The 21157-nt window shown below is 57.3% G+C and overlaps 2 protein-coding genes across 3 annotated transcripts in view; both read right to left on the reverse strand.

Annotated features, from left to right (window-relative positions):
* Positions 1 to 21157, reverse strand: part of CAPN5 (calpain 5) — a 58293-nt gene that overhangs the window by 19930 nt on the left and 17206 nt on the right. For both annotated transcript variants that reach the window (XM_011938944.1, XM_011938945.1), the window contains 2 exons: positions 20477 to 20676; positions 11415 to 11546 (listed from right to left, as the gene is read on the reverse strand). In XM_011938944.1, coding sequence (XP_011794334.1) covers positions 11415 to 11546; positions 20477 to 20676 — 332 coding nt within the window. The remainder of the gene's footprint in view (positions 1 to 11414; positions 11547 to 20476; positions 20677 to 21157) is intronic.
* OMP (olfactory marker protein) lies at positions 4358 to 4849 on the reverse strand. Its single transcript, XM_011938943.1, has one exon. It carries the CDS (start codon positions 4847 to 4849, stop codon positions 4358 to 4360), a length of 492 nt encoding a protein of 163 aa, XP_011794333.1.

Here is a 21157-nt window from a genome sequence, read left to right on the forward strand (position 1 = left end):
TGTGTGTGTGTGGTGTTTGTGCGTGTGTGGAAGTCTCTCTGCATGTGTGTGCGTGTGTGTGGAGATGTGTGCGCCCGTGTGGAGGTGTGTGTGCGTGTGTGGAGGTGTGTGTGGAGGGGTGCGCATGCACGGAGGTGTGCGCGCGCGTGTGGAGGTGTGTGCGCATGTGTGCGCGTGTGTGTGGAGGTGTGTGCACCCGTGTGGTGTGCGTGCGCACGTGTGTGTGTGGAGGTGTATGTGGAGGTGCGTGCACACGTGGCGTGTGTGCGCGCACGTGCGGAGGTGCGTGTGCACGCGTGTGTGGAGGTGTGTGCACATGTGTGGAAGTCCCTGTGCGTGTGTGTGTGCCCGTGTAGAGGTGTGCACGCATGTGGAGGTGTGTGCGCGTGTGGGGGTGTGTGTGCGTGCACGCGTGTGGAGGGTGTGTGCACGGGCACGTGCGGAGGTGTGTGCAAGCACGTGGAGGTGTGTGCGCGCGTGTGGAAGTGTGTGCGTGTGTGCAGATGTGTGGACGTGTGTGCAGGTGTGCGCACGTGTTGAAGTGGGTGCGTGTGTGTGGTGGGCACCCCCTGCCTTCTCGGGAGAGCAGAGCCCTGCTGCTCTCTACCAGAGACCAGGGTGTCGATGCACCAGAGTGGCCACGGCAGGTCCTGTTCATGGGGCGCTGAGACAGGGCAGGGATCCCCAGCTTTGGAGCAGCCCCCCTTCCCCTGGGCCTCCGGCTCCCCAGCAATCATGTGAAGGCTAATGGTCTCTGCTGGGCCACTCTGAGGCGGCGATGGTGACAGAGGAGGACACACTCCCCCATGGCCGCTCTCTCAGACCACAGAGCCAGGCCAGGTTCCTGCCCACGCCTCCACCCCGCGCCTGCTGCCATCGGCACTGGCCTGTGACGCCTCAGGCAACTTACTTCAGCTCTCCACAGGTTCTCCTGTACCCCCACCCCTGGGATAACTGAGAGGGGAGACCCTGTGTCTATGGTGATGGGGCAGTAACCATGGGCAAACTCAGGGAGGGAAGGTGACCCGTGTGCAGGCTCCAGGAAGCTCAAGCACTTTGTGGACATTGGCTCATTTCACCCTCACAACAGCCTCAAGGGAGGTGCCATTGCTGGCCCCAACTCACAGATGAGGAACAAGCTCAGAGGTTGCCCAGGGCCATCCAGTTGGCAGGGTGGGGTGGGCCAGGTCGCTCACCGCACTCGCTGCCTCTGGGCACAGAGCTCAGAGAAAGGCAGGTCTCTTTCCCTGTGGTTTCCAGGGAAAATGGGTTATTTGCCATTCCTGCACTCTGGGGATAGAGCCAGGCCTCTACTGCTGTCCTGAGGCTGGATTCCTCTGTCTCAGGTACCTCTAGGAGTGGCTGGAAGGCCAGTTTGGGGAGGGGATGTCAGGGAAGCAGAGACCCTGAGAGACGGGCGGGGGTTTGGGTGCGGGGCTGGGGAAGGGTTCTGCGCATGCTGTGAGGGGTGTGTGAAAGGGAAACCAGGGGGCAGCAGCTACTCCGAGGTGGGCATGAAAGGGACTGTGAGACCCAGGAGAGTGGTGGGGTTGGATTTTGAAGCAGGGCTCATTCCGAAACAAAACCACCGGTGAGGGCCCCAAGGCAGGGCTTGACTTGGTCTCCAGAAAAGGAAGGCAGCCCAGTCCGAGCCTGGGTTCTCAGGTGGGTGGGGCCCATCTCCCCAGTTCATCCCAGGGGCCAGTGTCATGGGGCCAAAGGTCCACAGGCCCAGAGCCTGGCCCGCCCACACCTGCTTCCAGCCCCTCCATGCCCTCTGTGACCTGGGCAGGCCTCCTCCTCTGGGCCTCAGTTGTCTCTGTCCAAAAATGAGTGAGTTTGAGAGTGGTGATGAGGGAACAGAGCTGTGAGGAAGGATCAAGTGGGGCACGTGGCCTTGGGGTTACATCTTGCCCATGTCAGTCTAGCCCGGCAGTTTGACAATTCCCAGAGGGTGGGGCTGAAAGGGCCTTCACAGAACCAAGCTGTTCACTCTGGAAGGTCTGAGGCTGGGAGGGGGTTGGCAGCTGCCTGAGAACACACAGCTCATCCGTGACTGAGGCCAGACTAAACCCAGGCACGGGCCTGACCTCACCCCACCCCTCACAACTCTGCCCTTCCATCCATACCCTGCCCAGTGGCCCTGCAAGGCAGGGAGACTCGAGATTGCACCTGGTTTGGTGCCTTCCTACCCAAACCCTCAGCAGTGCCCAGATGGCACCTCCCTCAGCACAGCTCTCTGCACACCCCACATGGAGGCAGCTCTGGGGCTACCAGAGAAACAGTCAGAGCTGGAGGCTCCTGGCCAGCCTCAGGAGATTCAGTGAAGCCCCTGATTATTCCAGGCCTCCTCCTTGGAAGCTGGCAGGGGCTGGGGGAGTGTGGGAAATGGCCAGGGAGCAGGTGCTCGAGGCTGTGGGGGCTTGTGAAGGGGATGGGGGCTGATGGCGAGAGAATGCACATCACCAAGGCCAGGGCACAGGCTTTACTGGGGACCTGCAGTGGGCACAGCAGAGGCACTTAGGCCCCGGGACAGATTGGCTGGGGAGATAGGCAGTCGGGACTAAGAGGGTCCCCAGAGCTGCAGGGAGAGCTCAAGCAAAGAGGCAGAAGGGCAGGGCCACTGTGCATGGGCCTGGCCTCCCCGCATGCTCAGCAGGGCAGGCGACAGCCAGGACTTCTTCAAGCCTGTCCCAGAACAGGCCCCAGAGTTGAGTCAGAATGGACCAGCGCTCAGCCCACAGCCACTCTCTCACTCTCCCACCTGCAGAATCTCAGCTGCAGCATGCTGCCCGCCCCAGCCTGCACACCTCCGAGGTGGGGCTCACCCTCCTGGCAGCCCCAACCTTGGGGGACGGCCCTGACTCTCTGGCCCTCAGTGCATCTGTTCTAGAGCCACAAGTTCCTTGACAGCTCTGCTTCATGAGGGGAAATGTCTTGGATGCATCTCTGACTGGCTGAGGACAAAACACAAGACTGGCCTTAAGTCAGGGTGCTGGGGACAGTGGCTTAGCTGTACTTGGCTGATGTTAGGTGCAGGTCAGGCACTCCCCCAAAAGGGGGGCTCTTTGGGACTGTGCAATGTGAAGGGGAATGAGGCTCGGAGCCAGAACTGAATCCGATGAAAAGTGTGCCTCAGTTTCCCCATCTGTTTGGTGAGTGAGTTGCACCCAATGACCTCAGAGGTTAGCATTCCACCGTCACACCACTGCCGCCTGCAGCCCACTTAGGACCATCAGCCATAGTAACTGCCCACCACGCCTTCACCCTGCGCCCCTCAGCTGCACTGAAGAAGCCCAATAAATGCCAACAGATGCTACCTCAGGACGAAGCACTTGCCTTCCCTGACCTGCAAGCTCAAATGAGCCTGACTCCAAAGCAGGGGACACTTGAGGCCCTGGAGAATCCACTCTCTCCAGCTCCAACTTCCCCCAAGGCAAAGGGAACCCCCTTTACTAATCCGCTCCCTGTTTCACTGTCTGAACTGCAGTCTCCTAGCTCAGGAAGTCCCCAGGCCAAGGTCATCAGGACCAGGCCCCTGTTAAGAGCCATCCTTGAACCAGTAGCAATGATGAACAGATAATCTAAAATTGCACTTGTTCTTAGGGCAAGAATAGAACTCTAGAATACATCCATATGAATACAGCACGCTCTCTCTCATGGATATGCGTACGTAGAGACAGATCTCTGTGTAACCTCCCCCTTCACTTCTCCACTCTGAAGTCAGGTCCAGAAGAGCCACAGCTGGGCCTCCACAGCCTCCAGGGCACCAGCCACTCTCCACTGCCCAAATCCGCCCCTGCAGCAACCCTGCCCCACATCCGGAGGGCTGCCAAGGTGTTGTGGGGCCAGCAGCCCAGACACAGACTCCGGCAAAGGGCACCGAGGCCGGGGAGCAGTGAGTGCTGGCTTGCTGGACTCCCTGTGGAGACTGCCCCATCACCTCCGTCTCCCTGACTCTGGAGAAAGCGGATGCTGGGTTTTTCAATCTTCATCTCTGTGTCTCTCTTGGTCTTTCTCAGTCTCTCTCTCTCCCACAATGAAGCAGAGAGAAGGCAGATGGCCCCGGCCTCCCTGTCCATGCACACTGGCCCCGAGTAGGCCTCTACTGTCTAGAGCAATGCGGCGGCCAGTCCAGCTTGTAGGCTATGGAGCCTTGGAATCTTCCCTCCTGTGAGCCGGAGTGCTGGCACCAGGGAGAAGCAGAGGAGAAGGGCATGGGACTCAGGGGGCTTCTGGGCAAGCCGAAGACAGGCTGAACAGTGAGAAGAATGGCTGCAAAAATATAGGGGGGAAGGTGGCAGGGGCAGGGAAGAGCACAGGTGGGCGAGAGGAGGGCAGCAGGTGGCAGCTGCCATCAGAGCTGGTTAAAAACCACGGAGGCCTTGAGGTTAGTGGGTTCCACACCCTCGCCAAAGGTGATGAGGAAGTACATAACCTTGCGGATCTTGGCCAGGTCTGACAGGCGCTCCCCAAACTCCAGGGCGTCGGCCTCGTTCCAATCCATGGCATCCGAGTCCTCCTTGCGCCAGAAGATGGCAGTGGGGTCCAGCAGCTGGTGCGTCATGAGGTTGGTGAGGTCAGGCGTCCAATTCTGCGAGGTGCCTGTGATGGTGACCTTGCCTGGCTTGTCCAGCACGACATGCCAGCGCTCGAACTGTAGCCGCTGCTGCTGGGTGAAGTCAAGGCGGTACACGGACTCCACTGGCCGCAGCAGCTTCTCCCCGTCCTGGCGCTTCTCCCCGCGCTGCTTCAGGCTCTCCACGCGTAGCCGCATCTGCCTGGTCAGGTCATGGTCCAGGACCAGCGGCATGTCCAGTTGCGGCTGCTGCGGCCTGTCCTCCGCCATGGCCCAAGTGCTGCTGCCACCAACACCAAGGACCCAAGTGGGCTGGAGCCTGGGGCCGTGGAGAGAAGAGGCCACCAAAGGGTGCCCCGCCTACCTTCTGCCCTTCCCTTTTCCCCTCCCTTTGTCACTGGCCCTTCCCAGCCCCACCCAGTTCTCAAAATGGGGTGTGTGTGAGGCGTGGGAGTCCCCATCTGCCTCCACTCCAGTCCCCACAGAAGCGATAATGCAGGCCCTGCAGGCAGGCGGAGGGTGGCAGGCTCCTTGGGGACCAGGTCACTGATGTCAATTGCTGTGGCAACCGCCCTGACTACTAGGGCCGGGCTGGGCGCTGGCTTGTTTGTGAAGATGCGAGCACTTCGTAAGTGCAGTGATGGGGAGGGCAGTGGGGAGCAATCCTCACTGGAGGTACACAGGAGAGGGTGAAAGACCCACAGGACCAGGTGGAGAAGCCAGGACCAGAGAGGGCTCAGTGACTGGAGATCTGTAGTGACCTAAGCCAAACCTTGGAGTCACCCCTGACACCCGCCTCCCCCTCACTCTTCTACACCCAATCACCAAAGTCTGTCGATTCTGCTTCCCAAACACCGTGGGACCCTTCCCCTCCAGTCCCCTGCCAGGATCTCAGCCCAGCTACCACATCTCACCCAGAACCATGGTTCTCAAGACTTGAGTGAACATCAGACTCACCCTCAGGACTTAACACACAGATTGCTGGACCCCCTCCCAGAACTCCTGGTTTATCAGGGCTCTGTGGGCCTGAGAATCTGCATTCCTAACCACCTCCCAGGCGACATGCTGCTGGGCCAGGGACTGCGTCTTGAGCATTACCGACCCGGGTGACACTGGCAGCTGGCTGTGCCACAGGACCAGGCTTCACTTCTACCCAAATCCCACCACTTACTCCACCTGAATTAATCCTCAGTTTCCCGCAGGAGACTTGCGGCAGAGGAAGAATCTGGCAAATGTTTATATCCCCAGGGCCCAGGGCGGAACCAGGAGCTCAGCCTTTATACTGGGGAAAAGAAAGAACTGGAATGTGTGAGTGGAGGTGGAGTTGTGGAGAGGGTGGGGATGGGAGTTGGAGAGTGGCCGTCGCCACAACATGCCACACACAGAAAAGAGAACAGAGTCAAGGCCAAGGTGTAACAACGGAAAACAATCTGAAGGGTCTAGACCACAAGCATGGTCAATTGTGAGACGGTGGCTAATCAATCAGTGGGATCCTGGGCTACCTGAACAGCAGAGGGGCACCAAGGCAGACAAAATACCTGGTCCTGTTAAAACCACACTGCAAGCCCTGGGTCAGCTCTGCAGGTCATTGGCAGCAATTCCCCCAAGGGTATTTGAGAGAACCATACAGCTAGACGTCCAACTGCCTGATCCTCACAGAACCTTTTGCTTTGTAGCTGGAGGGGCAGGGGAGAGGGGAACAACTTGGCTAAGGAACTACCATGGGAGGCTTCCCTTTCCTCCATATAGGGGAGCTGTTTCTATCCTTTCCAGCACCACATTCTGCTTTTTATTTGTTGAATTGCTCAGTTTTTGCCTGTGACACACCTGTCCTGAGAGGGTAGGAAGTGTGTCTTGTCATCACTCTAGGCCAGCACCCAGAACAGGGCCTGCCACACAGAAGGCCTCAGAAATGCTTGTTGAACGAACGGATGAATAATGAATGAATGGATGGATGAATGAATGAAAGAACGAATGAATGAATGGATGAACAAAAGAACGAACAAAAGAAAGAATGAATGAATGAACGAATGAATGAACAGATGAATGAATGAATGAACGGATGGATGAATGAACGGATGAATGACTACATGAAGGGATGAATGAATGAATGAACGGATGAATGAACGAATGAATGAACGGATGAATGAATGAATGAACAGATGAACGAAATGAATGAATGAACGGATGGATGAATGAATAGACGGATGAATGAATGAATTAACGGATGAATGAATGACACTGACAAGGGACAGGTGATGTGATGGACCATGGGGCCCAAGCCCAAGGCCAAGAGGAAGGCGGACAGGTGGGGAGACAGTACACAGGTACTGGCCAGGGCCAAAATGAAGAGTAGCGGCAGGTGAGTGTCAGGGTTAGAAGTGAGCAAGATGGCTGGAAGGTGAGGTCAGAGAGACTGGGCCTTTGGCTGAAGACTTCCAGGGAGAGCAGTTCTGGGCCCAGGCTGTGGCATGGCAGCAAGTGACCACAGTGGCTGAAGGTGAAGGCTAATGGAGAGGAGATGGAGAACTAAGACAAGGGTAAAAGGGCAAAGTGAGAGGGCAGACACAGTAAAGCCTGGGACACAGCAGTTCTCGGGGTAGAATGGGCTGGGAAATGGGAGGAGCCAAGCCCTTTGTGCCCAGGTGACTGGCCAGGGCAGCTGGCTGGTGGGGACAGCAACACAGTGGGCTGAGGTTGGGAGCCCAGTGAAGAAGCCAAGTGCTTGTATGGGGACGCCATGGTCCGGAAGCAGCACTGGGGAAAGAGGATCCCCTATTTCTGGATCCTGAGGGATGGGGGTGATGGGGGTGTGATCAGTTTCTACTGATGAGGATTTAGGGGCACAAGACCCCTGGGGAGGGCCTGAGCAGAGTGGCACCGAGCTTCAGGAGGCTGAAGGTGGAGGACGGTTGTGACGGGAGCTTGAGTCTTACAGATTGGGCAGGAGGGAGGAGCGGTGGGAGTCAAGGAAAGGCCTGGGGAGAAAGGGATGAAAGAGGGAGGGGAGCAGGCAGAGGGGGTGGACTGAGGCTTGTGGGCAAGGGGGCAGGCAGGATGCAGGAGGCTGCGGTTGGGGGCTGGGGCCACTGAATTCCACAGACCTCTGGGCAGCCATCAGACACCTTGGGAGGACCCTCCCAAGGCTGGATGTAGCAATGAATACAGAGGAGAAAAGCAAGCTCTAAACTTGCAGATGTAATTGCAAAAATGTATACGAAAAAACAAAACAAGGCTGGGCACAGTGGCTTACACCTGTAATCCTAGCACTTTGGGAGGCCGAGGTGGGTGGATCACCTGAGGTCAAGAGTTTGAGACCAGCCTGGCAAACATGGTGAAACCCCATGTCTACTAAAAATACAAAAATTAGCCGGGTATGGTGGTGGGCACCTGTAATCCCAGCTACTCAGGAGGCTGAGGCAGGAGAATTGCTTGAACCAGGGAGGCGGAGGTCGCAGTGAGCCATGATCACACCACTGCACTCCAGCCTGGGCTACAAGAGCAAAACTCCAACTCAAAAAAAACCAAAACAAGCAAAATCCTCTTTAACACCACGTGGAAAAAAGGACTAGAAGGAAACACAGAAAACCCTTAACACTGATTGTGTCTGACAAATTAAAACCTTAAGTGACTTTGTACATCCTTGTACTTTTTCAAGCCTTCCGTCCCCAGGATCTACTATGGTTGTCAGGGCACAGCTGGTGCTCCATCCGTGTGTGCTAAGGGAACTGCTTGGTAACTAAAGAGCAGGAACTGCTAATACAACCGGGTCAGGGACAGAGTGGGAGGCATTTTTAAATGCCCTCACTGGCCTCTCCCAGGCCCCACCCAGGGTTGCTCACCCCAGCACTCTCTCCTAGAGACAACCAGGCATTCGACTGGGACTCTGGTCACTTTCATGCTTATTTTTGGCCAGGAGCTGCCTGACTCCCCCTGGGCCCAGGCCTGGCCCCGTGGCTCAGAGCAGGCGTCAGGTCTGCCCCTGTGCCTGGGGCTGCCCCAGGCTCCAGAGAGGTGAGCTCACAGCCGACCTTGGCTTAGGCCAGGCCAGGACCAATGGCAAATGTTCAACCAAACTGTTGCAATCCTGATTTCAAGTTCCTAAAACCTGGTCACCTGAAGTCCACTGCCCTGCCCTTAGGGAATGTACCATCAAGTCGGGGAAGCTAAAATACCCCCATCAGGGATCCCATAGGATCAGGGCACAAGGCTAAGAGATGTCTGGCAGAACAGAGAAGCAGGTGGGGCATCTGGAAGGGGGCAGGGGAGGGAATTTAACAAGTGCAGAGAGTGTGAAAGGCAAGGGTTTGCTTTCCTCTGGCCCCTTTAATCCTCCACAACCCTAGGCGCTGGAAAGTTCAATTTACACTGAGGACAAAAACAGCTAGCAGCGGACCCAGCCAGCATCAAATCCAGGTCAGGCTGCCTTCAAATCCTGTGAGGAGTAAGGGTGGCTTCCTGTGGGGGGGCGGGGGGTGTGTTGGGGGCATATGTGTCCCCAATTACATCTGCGAGGGTGTGATACTCAGTGTGTCTGAGGCTCAGAATTCCCAAGTGTGAAGTGGGGAGGGCAGGGGTGCAGCTCAGGCTGGGCAGCACCCCCACTGTCCTTCCATGGAGAAAACAAGGAGGCCCTGCAGGGCAACAGGCCCAGAAAGTGAGGGGTGACAACAAACACAGCCCAGTCAGCAGGGACGAGGGAGGGAAGGTACAGTAATGAGCTCCGCAGGGCCCTGAGCCTCCTTCTGGGATCCATGGGCTAGCACCACAGCAGCACAGGAGGCAAAGCGCAATTAGCCAGGAGCACCCAGAACTGCCCTGGCCTCCCTGGGATCCAAGCTGCTATAGATCAGCCTCTTGGCCCTGGCAGCCTCCCAGACCAGCCAGGCCAGGTGCCCCAACTCCCTGCTATAGGAACCTTTGGCCCACAGATAAACACGGGCCTCCTACCTGCAGTCCTGGGCCCGCTCTTCACTGGTGAGAGGGAGAGCTGCACCAGGAACTGCTTGGGGCCAAGCCCAGGGCAGAATACACAGGCTTCCACCTACAAATGGCCAGACGGATGGCCTCCTCAGGAGAGGACCCAGTGGAGTGAGGCCTAGCGCCACAAGGCCCTGGGAGGTCTGGGACAGCAAGGCCAACCATGGGGCTGCCGGGTGGTAGCTGAATCCAACAATTTGGAAAGAAGCTCTGCTCCCAAAACTCTCCTGAGCCTTCTCTACTGCACGTCCCTGGTGGCCTCAGCAGGGACATATACGTTGGGCCAGTTCTGCCCGTGGGGAGCTCACCTCATGGGGGAGGTGAAAGATAAAACAGGCAATTACAGGGCAAGGTGGGAGGTGGGGACAGCCCTACAGGATGCCCACGTGCCCCCTTCAGCCCCTGACTGAGCCCTCATCTAGCACGGGGTGGGCTCTAAGGCAGGGGGACCTTGTTCTGGGCTCAGAGAAGGGGGTGGGAGCCTGGAATCTGGAGAGTGAGGACCAGCCCGACACCCAGAGCACAGAACCAGGCTCCAGCCCTCCGTGGGCCTTCAGGCGTAGAAGTAAAATGAGCCAACGGGTGGTTCTTGGAAGCCGTCCTGGCTCAGGTGCCCCATGAATATCCACATCCACACACTGCAACTGTGGCCTCTGCCAAGGCCCCAGGGGCCCTACAGCAGGCAGCTGCTCTTACCCTGCAGGACCACTGGGGCTAGGCCCCAGGGATGCCCACCCTGGAGTGGCTTTGAGAGGTCACACCCCCGTTCTGCAGACTCAAGAGCAAGACACCCATCAGAGTCTCAGCCTCGCCCAAAGGCACTGCTCCCTCCGACGGCCAAGGGATGCCTCAGAGGATGAGGAAAACCTCAGTCTTGCACAGGAGTACCTTATCTGTATGTTCTATGATATTAATTATCACAATGCTGGTAGGCACAGCCACCTTTGGCCAAGCACCACGCCACACAAGGCTCGTTGAGTGCAGCATCTGGTCCCACCCTCACCACTCCCCAAGAGACAGCCACTCCGATTGTCCTGATTTTACTGATGAGTAACCTGAGGCCAGCTCCAAAGCTACCAAGTGCTGAGGCTCACTGCCAAGCCTGGGAGATGCAGGCGTCCAGTGCTCCTGAGACCCACTGCCAGCCCCTCCCAAGGGATGGCAGAAGGGCAGGGATGAGCAAGGGGCCATGACCAGAGTCTCCCTGCAGTCCCCGACAATAATTCTTCAGGGAGCCAGGGTCTGCCTCCACTCTGGTCTCCCTGCCTCCTGTGCACTGAATCTAAGGCCCCGCTGCCACGTGCTGGGATAGGAGGTCAGGTTGCAGGACCAGAGCCCATTCTTTCCAACCCAAACCCTCTGGCCCTAGTCCAGAACACTAGCAGCTTGGAACCGGGAGTCGTGAAGCTGGGGATCGCCAACCCATCCTTGCTCAACAACTGGGAAAAGTCAGGCCCAGAGGAGGACAGCGACCAGCCGAGTCACGCGGCAGCTCTGTGACTGTCAGGGGTCTCCTGAGCCCCACCAGTGGTGTCCACTGCACACTAAATGTGATGCACACAGCTTCCACATTTCACAGGTGTGTGTTAATCCGCCAAGTGTCCCCAACAGCGAGGGCGGGGAGAACATATCAGAATGACCTTGGGAGCCCCACAGATTCCCAGTGCCTGCCCAGCTGGAGGGTGAGGGATGGCAATTCTGACGCTCGGCCAGAACTGGGGTCCCCCACCCCATCCCTGGCACAGGCTTTTGAAAGTCTCATCTGCCACGTTCAGGTTCCGCCTGTCTGGCAGTGAGAGCTGCAGGCTGCGTTCACACTCCCCAGCACCCTGCCCCACCCTGCCCCAGGCCTCACCTTTTGCCACAGCGACTCCCGAGAGGCAAGTGACGAGCAGGCTGCCACAAACCAGCAGTTGCCCACCTGGCCCTGGTGCAGGTCGTGGGAGCTGATGCCATCCACAAAGAGGCGGGGGTCCTCGCAAATGTCCTGTAGAGACGGTGAGGAGACAGCGTGAGGGGCTGAGAAGCATGCAGATGCCCCCCATGGCAGAGGACATGGCAGACACAGACAACAGACACAGACTTGCTGTGTGACCATGAGCATGGAGAGTCACCTGCCTCCCACCACAGACTCGGGGCCCCTTATGGCCCATCTGCTCCCTGCTTGCCCCTCACCCCGTGGTCCTGCCTGGGATCCCTTTCTCCTTCCTGGGTGGAGAGGGCTCCTCTGCTAAAGGTTTGCTGATGAAGAACCTGTGGGAAGAGGTCAGAGCGCCAGACCCAGGGCACTGCCTTCCTTCTGCCCGCTGCACCCTTCCCTAAGCAGCAAAAGCTCCGTTCCCTTCCTTCTCCAGCACCAACAGCCTGAGTGCCCACCCCCGCCAGTCCACAGGGGCCCAGCAGGATTAAGTGGGGTGGGAGTGCAGGCACGGGGCAAACACCCAAATCCCATGTGGGGAACACAAAGTGAGGGGCCAGTGGGGAGCAGTGGGCCAGGCCCCGCAAAGCATTTGACTTGTACAGTCTTATAGCTGATCCTCATGACACCCAAGGAGCGAGGAGTTGTCATTCCATTGTATGGGTGAGGAATGGAGGTTCAGAGAGGGACTGTGACTTGTCAAAGGCACACAGCAAGCAAATGCTCAAGTGGAACAAAAACTCAAGTGGAGTAAAAACTTCGTCCCCTCCCCTTCCCTCCACTCTCATCTCCTCCCCTCTTCTTTTCTCTTCTGACACAGTCTCGCACTTTTGCCCAGGCTGGAGTCTGGAGTGCATTGAGTACAGTGGTGCAATCTCGGCTCTCTGCAACCTCCACCTCCTGGGTTCAAGCGATTCTCCTGCCTCAGCCTCCCAAGTAGCTGGCATTACAGGGGCCCACCACCATCCCCAGCTAATTTTTATATTTTTAGTAGAGACATGGTTTCTCCATGTTGGCCAGGCTGGTCTCAAATTCCTGACCTAAGGTGATCTGCCCACCTCAGCCTCCCAAAGTGCTGGGATTACAAGCATAAGCCACCGCACCCAGCCTCCATTTTTATTTTCTACAGACCGGCGGGCACGGCCCAAGAGGCTGCTCCATGAGACGTAGCCAGGGAATCCGGCCAGGGCAGCCACTGACCAAGGAATGATCCATGAGCAACTGGCTGCTCTCAGGCCCAGCACTTCCTAATTTCTGGAAGCCCCTTGCCCTGCCTGCCAAGAGAGAGGCAGCCCAGGGGGGCTCTAGTACCAGCTACCCTCTGCACCTGACCCTGCCCAAGGAGCTCTGGCTCAGGCTTTCCAGCTCTTCCTGCGGTGGGGGTATTTTCCTTAAAAGCCCCCTGAGGCAGTGCTGTGAGAGGCAAAAGCATGGGCTTTGTTTTCGGACTGGAGACTGAATTCCAGCTCCTCACTCGGCAGTCTGGCGAGCTCTCTGTGCCTCGGCTTTCTGATTTATAAAGTAGGAACAACGATTTCTTTATGTTGTTGGATTTGGGGTTTGTTTTTTTTTTTCTTTTTTTGAGACGTGGTCTCGTCTATCACCCAAACTGGAGTGCAGTCACAATCACAGCTCACTGCAGCCTCAACCTCCTAGGCTCAAGCGATCCTCTGGCCTAAGCCTCACGAATAACTGGGACTGTAGGTCCACACCACCACAATCAGCTAACTCTTAAATGTTTTGTAGAGATGAGGTCTCACTATGTTGCCCAGGCTGGTCTCAAACTCCTGAGCTCAAGCAATCGTCCCACCTCAGCCTCCCAAAGTGCTGGGATGACAGGCTTGAGCCAATGTGCATGGCCAGTAATTTCTACTTTGCGAGGAGAAATCAGTGTATGTAAAGTACCAAGCCCAGGGCCTGACCCAAAGCGAATGAAAGTCTCCTTCAATGTTCAGGTGCTAGGAAGCTATGGCCAAACCACCATGGGTGGCTCCAGCACCAAGAGATGCAACCAGGAAGGGTCAGCTCACCCTGTGTTCCCGCTGTAATCATCCGGCGCCAAGGCCTGAGCTGGGGGTGGGGCCTGGCCTGATCCCTAGCACTGGCCCAGGGAACAGAGCAGCCCCCTCCTCCTCTCCCATTGCCTCACCGAGCTGAGGAAGCCACTGCTCCCCAGGGGTTGTGGGTACTGAGGAGGGTGGGGACAGGCAAACACTGAGATATGCCTTTCATGCACCAGGCATCCTGCTAGCACCACAATCCATCCTCACCATGGCACTGAGAGGTGGGCAACAGTTCCCTTTTACAGATAAGGAAACTGAGGCCCAGGGAGGTTGAATACCATGCCCTGGCCACACAGCATGGGCAGATGGCAGCAGCCCTCTGCCTGCCTCCACTCCAACAGGCACTCCTGAACTAGTTCCATCCCAAGAGCTTCTGCGATCCTACCACAGGTGGCCAGCAGAGGGCGGAAGAGGCAGGAAGACAGAATTTGAATGTCTGCTCCCTGTCTACCGGCTGTGCAACTTTGGGCCTCACCCATGCAGACGAGATAAATGACCATCCCCGCAGGGCTGTGTAGGGACTCTACAGATCGTGGAGCAGAGTAGTGGCAAGAGAAAATGGGGCAGAGGGCCCCTAGTTCCCACCAAGACGGGGACCCTGCTGTCACCTCTGCCCAGAAGAACCAGAGTTTTAGAGGGTCAGAGAAAAGGCTAGAATGCCCCCAAGGGCATGAGCAGCTCCTGAGACCTGGCCCCTCCTTCCAGATGGCACCACAGGGTGCCCCAGGGCCAACCTGCACGGCGGCTTCTGCAGAGCACAGGTCTAGGAAACCCAGTGAGGCCACTTGCTCTCATCCATCCCCAAGGGCACCCCCTCAGGAAGCACAGGCAGGAAGAAGGGACTCGCCTCCCCTCCCTGCTGCCCTCCTATCTTCCCTCCCAGCCCTGGCCCACACCCCACAACCAGCCCATCCTCTGAGCCAGAGGGAGCTATGACTTAGCTTCTGTTCCCTGAGGCCAGGAGGGCAGGCAAGACGGGGAAGGGAGAGGGGCTTCCACCTACGGAGGACCCCAGCCACATCCCTGGGAAGAGAAACAGCTACCAAGTGCCATCACCAGGGTCTATGGCAGGAAGTGACTCAGGTGTCCCTCCACTTCAGATCCTCCCAGCCAGTGTCCTAAGACAGACACACGACTGCCCCATCCCACAGAGGAGGAGGGTGAGCCCAGGACAGGGCAGTGATGTCCAAGGTAACAAGGCAAGTAAGTGGGCCAATCCGATGGGACGCCCTAGGTCTGCTGGGCTCCCAACCAGGGTCTCCCCACACTGAGCACCACAGCTGGGGCAGACCTGAGGTGCAGATCCAACCAGATCTGGGCCCCAGAACAGGGCTCTGGCCCCAGACACTTCTCCAGTCCTTGAGAGACAGATGGAGCTCGGGAGTCGCGATTCCCAGATTCCATCACCCTGACTTGCTGTGGAAGAGCAGGGACCTGGGGGCAATCGTGCAGCCTGGGAAGGAGCAGACAGAGCAGAAGGCAGCCAGGCATGTTCCCACTGCCAGGAGAAGCTCAGGGTCACCAGCTCTCACCAAGAGAAGCCACCTGAGGTTGGTGGCACCTGGAGTCTGCTCTGGAATCCAGGGGCCACCTTGGGGCACCTGTAAAGGAACAATAGAAGAAATATCTCATGATGTCTGGGCACCTGCTATGTGGCAGGCGCTGTGCAAAACAACCCGTGAGTGGGCACAGTTGGCATCCCCTTTTTACAGATGAGGAAACCAAGGCACAGAAAGATTAAGTCACTTGCCCAGGGCCACACAAGAAGAGGTGAACTGAGATTCAAATTCAGGCGGTCTGGCTGCAGTCTCCAGGTGGACTAGGTTGGTTGGTTTGTTTGTTTTTTAGATGAAGTCTCGCCCTGTCGCCCAGGCTGGAATGCAATGGCGCAATCTTGGCTCACTGCAACCTCCGCCTCCTGGGTTCAAACAATTCTCCTGCCTCAGCCTCTAGAATAGCTGGGATTATAGGCACCTGCCACCACACTCAGCTGATTTTTCTATTTTTAGTAGAGACAGGGTTTCACCATGTTGTCCAGGCTGGTCTCAGGTGGGCTAGGTTTTATGGGTGACAAAGCCATCCTTCCTTCACCTGTCTCCCTGCACCTGTCCTAACCCAGATTAGGGGGTGTCTCACTAGATAGCAGTGAGACCAAGGGGTTGGGGATGCCCAGGCCCTCACCCCCGCCACCATGGAGCCAGGCTTCTCAAGTCCAGTGTTTGTCCTTCCACTTTTCCTGGGCCACTGGCTAGACATAGGTCATAGAGTCAGTGAGGGGAGGTCTCTGCCCACAGGCAGGGACCTTGAGAAGGAGCCAGGCCCTGAACCTCCATGTGAGCAGGGCTGTGACAACAGGAGCCAGAGATAAATCAGAGGAAGCTGCCTGGAGGCAGTGATGCTGGCAGAGCAGGCATGGAGAGTGCTGGTAAGCAGGAAGGTTCAGGAGGGAAACAGGGACCCGAAGTGTCCTGAGGCAGACGCTGCCTCCAAAGCGGTCCTCAGGTGCCCAACCACCTGTGCTCCCTTCCATCCTTGTGCATACTCGCTGGGTTTCCTTAGGGTCCCCACCACCAGCCTGTGAGCGCCTAAGCAGGGCCCAGGCCTGACTTTGCCAACTTCCAGGCTTAGCAAAGCTTGGCAGGTTCCACTGGGGCTGCAGACAGGTCCCTGGGAGGGAGGGGGGACAAAGTGGTGCACAGGATTGGGCAGTACAGGGGCTGCCCCTGGGGGCTGGAGGTTGACCATTTCTCCAGTCAACACAGCTCTAGGACAGCCTTCTGCACCTGCAGTCACCGCTCCCCCGCTCAGCCCCTCCCAGCCAGTTAGACCAGCTTCACCTGACAGGCCACAGCCCAGCCCACCTCCCTTCTCCCTTTGTGGCACAACAAGAAATTCTGGTTTCTAGTCCTGGTGTACAAAGCAAGGCAAGGCAGCAGACCGGATCCATGGCACCCGGGCTGTACCTGCAGAGGCTCCCTCCACGTCTGTCCTCCTCCCCTACTCTTTGTCCATCCAGCTTCACCCCAGTGACCTCCCTCCTGGAATTTGGGATCACAGAGGGAATGAACTAGACAGTGGGAAACAGGTCCGGGAGGGACGTGGGACTTCCATCTGGAACTGGAAAGGGAGCTGTAGCCTACGGCCCATCCCCTCTGCAGAAGACTTGCCCTCCCCCAGCTCTACCTCCTTCTCCTCCATGGCGGACCCTACCCTTCAAGGCCTCTGAAAGCTCTCCCTGACCCCACTGAACCCCATCTCTGAGCACATGCCCAGAAGGGGGTCATTCCTGGGCAGTTGCCTCCGCCTCCCCGCGCTGCCAGGCCTTGCTGCAAACTGCCTGTTTTGTGGCATGAAAAGGCCTTATGTTCAGGGAGCCCAGGAGTAGGGCCATCTCTAGGAAATGGCTTGATGGATAAGAGTCCCAGGGACTGGGCTGGGGCTGGGGCCCCCAAGACTGCCCCGGGGGAATTCTGGAGGTTCCAAACTGGCGTCTGTTCATTGGACCCCCACCCCTCATCCCCTCTGCATTCCACCAAAGGCCCTCCAGGCTCATACCCAGATGTGGGAGAGACAGCACACTGGATGAGGGGATGCCGCCCCCACAGTGGTGACAGGAGGCCGCCTACCAGGGCCCTAGCCCTGAGCGAGGAGAAAGGACACCCTGAGCTCCCAGGCCTGGGGACAGTCCCCATTCTCCACACATCTCCTCAGCCAGGCCTGTGAGGGGCCGGTGAATGACCACTGTACTGGAAAGAACAAAAACATAGCGAGCCTGTGGGCAAAGGGTATGGGTTCAAGGCGAGTGCCCAGGTCAGCACCCAAGAGGACAAGGCCTGGTCCCACCTACAGAGTCAATAGGAGATGGGATGTCCCAGCCAGAGTGGTTCTAGGTCTCCAACATAGGGTTGCCAAGGAGAAGACGAGCAAGAGAGGGGAACCAGTTTGTCACCTGTCTCCCATGTGTATGACACCACAAATACCTCAAGTCATTTCAGTTTCCAGAAACTGTGACCAGCAAGAATTATCCTTCCCCAATTACAGATGAGGAAACTGAGGCCCAAGTAGGAGTGACTTGTTCAAGGTCACACTACTAGTGAGGTAGGGCCAAGGCTGTAGTCAAGTTCATTCTGGCTCAAAAACTAGCCTCGGCATTCCATCTGAGAGGCAGGGAGGCTGGGAGCCTGGTTGAGGAGATCCTCCAAAAACAGAGCAGCCACTATAAGGACCAACTCAGCCGGGTGCAGTGGCTCACGCCTGTAATCCCAGCACTTTGGGACGCCGAGGCGGATGGATCAAAAGGTCAGGAGATCGAGACCATCCTGGCTAACATGGTGAAACCCCGTCTCTAATAAAAATACAAAAAATTAGCCGGGCATAGTGGCGGGCACCTGTAGTCCCAGCTACTCGGGAGGCTGAGGCAGGAGAATGGCGTGAACCCGGGAGGCGGAGCTTGCAGTGAGATGAGATCGCGCCACTGCACTCCAGCCTGGGCGACAGAGCAAGACTCCGTCTGGAAAAAAAAGGACCAACTCAGAGAAGAAGCTGGATGGGATGGACGGGCATGCATGCAGAATGGCTTCCCATTTGTAAAAAGGCGGTCACAGGTAAGACTTCATCAAAACAAGGCTGCCTGAGGCCAAAGTTCCCTCTCACTGGTGAACAGCTGGGCGTTACTAATAACCCACTGGACTGGGCCTGCCTCACTGCTGAGCCAAGCCTGCTTGACTTCCTGCTATACAAACCTCCCATCCCATTAGTGGGGCAGGGGCTGCCTGTCCCGTAGGCCTGTTGCCAGTAGGCAGTGCCTACACACACAGTTTAGGAAATCCAGGCAGTGCCATGGACCATCCACCCCAGCCTGGTCTGAGTCTCTATGGATGCTGCCCCATGGGCTCCACTCACACAGCTCTCCGGACACCAGCCACCATATGTTCTCTGCCACCTGCCCCCACATCCAGGACAGGGCAGCTCTGCATGTCTAGAAAGGGCAGGACACCGAGTAAGCCAGCAAGGAAGGCAACGAGAGGAGGAGGTGTGGCAGGGCTCCTGAACCCACAAGGAAAGGGGCTCAGAAAGGGCAGCTGACTCCCCTGGTTCATGCAGCGGGAGAGTACCAAGTGGGCCAACCTGGCGTCTCCTCCTTTCACCGAGACAGGCCCAGACTGCTCGTGCCAGGCCTCACCAGCCTCTTTCCAGTCCATCCGGGCAATGGCCAGAGGGCAGGAGGGAGTCAGGATGGGGGCAGCCAGGCGATGGAGTGGGAGGAGGGCGAAGACCTCAAGTGCCCAGCCCTCCCCGCCGCAGCCAAGGCCTCACAAAGGCCCTTTGAGGCCAGCTCCCTCCCCACCTACTTGACAAAGGAAGAGAGGAAGGCGTGGGAGAGGGGTCCCAAGAGGCAGAACTCTTGTGGCCAGGCCAGGAGGCTCCTGGGCCTTCCAGAGAGTCAGTACAGGGCCAGAGGGTCTGTTACAGCTCTTGGGACTGAGGTCAAGGGCACCAGGGGCCCTTTATCTGGTGTCAGGAAGGTGGGACGCAGGGAGGCAGGGCTCCTCGGTCCTCACCTACCCCTGCTAGCAGCTCATGGGCGATCTAGGACATGCACCTTCCTCTCTTGGCCTCAGTTTCTCTGCCTCTCAAGAGTCCCAGTCCAAGGACATCTACAGGGTATTTTCAGTCAGAAGGGACTCGAGATCATAGCCTGGGAGGGAAACTAGAAAACTACATTTCATTTTCCCAAAAAGCCCAGAGGATCACAGGGAACTTTGGAAAATGCAAATCTGACCCTATCACAGGCTGCTGAAAGTCTGTGCCTTAGAGGGACCTCACTACCCACAGAGCAAGGTTGAGCATCTTGGCCCCAGATCTGCCATCACGGGCACGGCCCTCCGCAGGCCCACAGGAGCCTAAGGGGCTCCGACCTGTGAGTTTCTATTCCCTCTGCCTTTTCCCACCCGGCCCTTCGGGCAAAAGCCTCATCACCCTTCACCTCCAAGACGCCTCCTCTGATTACTGGGCTGTGGGAGTCACAGCCTCCTCCGGCCCTGAGCATCCTTGAGACAGCATGGTCTGCTCTATGAGGGGATGGCCCTCACAGTGTCACCAGCACAGCCCTGGAGGCCAGGGAGGGGCCTGCGCAGTAACCTCCAGCCGCTTCCCCTCCACCCAGGCCACCAGGGACCCCACTCTGCAGGACCCACAGACAAGCAGCGAACCCCTCCCCAGCCCACCCTCACACCCAGGAATCAGGGTTCATGGGGATGAAATCACACCACAAGGCCAAACATTTCTGTGTAACACACTCTAGCCTCAGGGACCAAGAGGAGCGGTCGGAGAGATGCCACCTGTTCATCATTATCAATATCCATGGTCCCGTACTGGCTGCCAGACTGTGTGTGGAATTTGGCATGCATTACCTCTTTTAATTCTCACAACCACCCCATGAGGTAGGTACTACTATTTTTTTTTACTATGATTATTATTATTATTGATTAATCATCATAATAAATACTTTTCATTTCTACCACAAATGACTATTTCAAAATCACGATGATAACAATCAGGAAAGCAAATTCCTTACATATGGATATCAGTCTACATTTTACTAAAAACGGTCATATCCACATCACCCCATTTTTATTCCAAAAATGACCCTCAGTGGGGCTGAGGTTACTGCCCCGTTTTTCCTGTGAGGAAGTGGAGGCCCTGAGAGGGATGAAGGCCTGGCTGGGCCTCAACCAATCCAGTGGTGGCCACAGGATTACAGCCCATTCTTCGAGCTCCCCATCCAGATCAAATCTCACCGTTTCAGCACCCTCACTTTCTCAGCAGCCTGGGGCTAAGGATGCCTCCTACCGCCACTCCAATGTCCCTGCAGACCCAGCCGTGTGGGTGGGCCTAGGCCTGCTCACCCAGCTCCAGCTGGGACCAGACACTGACCTTGGGCCGCTTCCACCTGACAGTGGGCCCTGGCGTGCCCTTATAGTAGAGCGAGTCGTCAGTGGCAGGGAAGAGGGGGTCCTCGAAGAGCACCTTCCTGCGCAGGCAGTCCCGCCTCAGGGCCGAGTAGTTCTGGTCCTCATAGGGCTTCACGCACGAGAACATGGTGGCTGCTGCCTCAGGGAGGGAAGGGGGAACACCTGGACAGGAGGGCAAGAAGACCGTCACTCGTGGAGTCCCTGGGTCCCTGCTGTGCCCTGTGAAGTGGACATCATCAGCCCCATGGTACAGGCAAGGAAGGCTCAGAGAGGTGTGGAGCCTATCCAAGGTCACATAGCTGGTATACGGCAGAGCGGGACAGGCACCGACCAGCCTGACTTCACAGACTGGATTCTCTCGTTTCTGAAGCTCAGAGGCGATACCAGGCCCGCAGGCCACTCAGAGCTCAGGCCTGGCCCAGACCACACCCACCTCGCTGCCTTCCTTTGACCAGCCTTCCGTATACCTCCTCAGACAGAATCAGACCAGTGGCCAGCCCTGGCAGCTCCCTGGCTGGTGTGCCTCCCACAGGAAAGCAGCGTGTGCCTCTGGGTTTCCCTCCCCTCCTCTAGAGAGCGGCACATTTCTGCCTGGTGTGGGAAAACCTTGCCCCAGGTACCCCTCTCGGCATCATTCATTCAT

Source organism: Colobus angolensis, unplaced genomic scaffold, assembly GCF_000951035.1.
Source record: "Colobus angolensis palliatus isolate OR3802 unplaced genomic scaffold, Cang.pa_1.0 Scaffold179, whole genome shotgun sequence".
Taxonomy (NCBI): domain Eukaryota; kingdom Metazoa; phylum Chordata; class Mammalia; order Primates; family Cercopithecidae; genus Colobus; species Colobus angolensis.

What these genes read in the sequence shown, in the direction of transcription:
- OMP (XM_011938943.1), bottom strand. Translation starts at nt 4,849, where the DNA reads ATGGCGGAGGACAGGCCGCAGCAGCCGCAACTGGACATGCCGCTGGTC.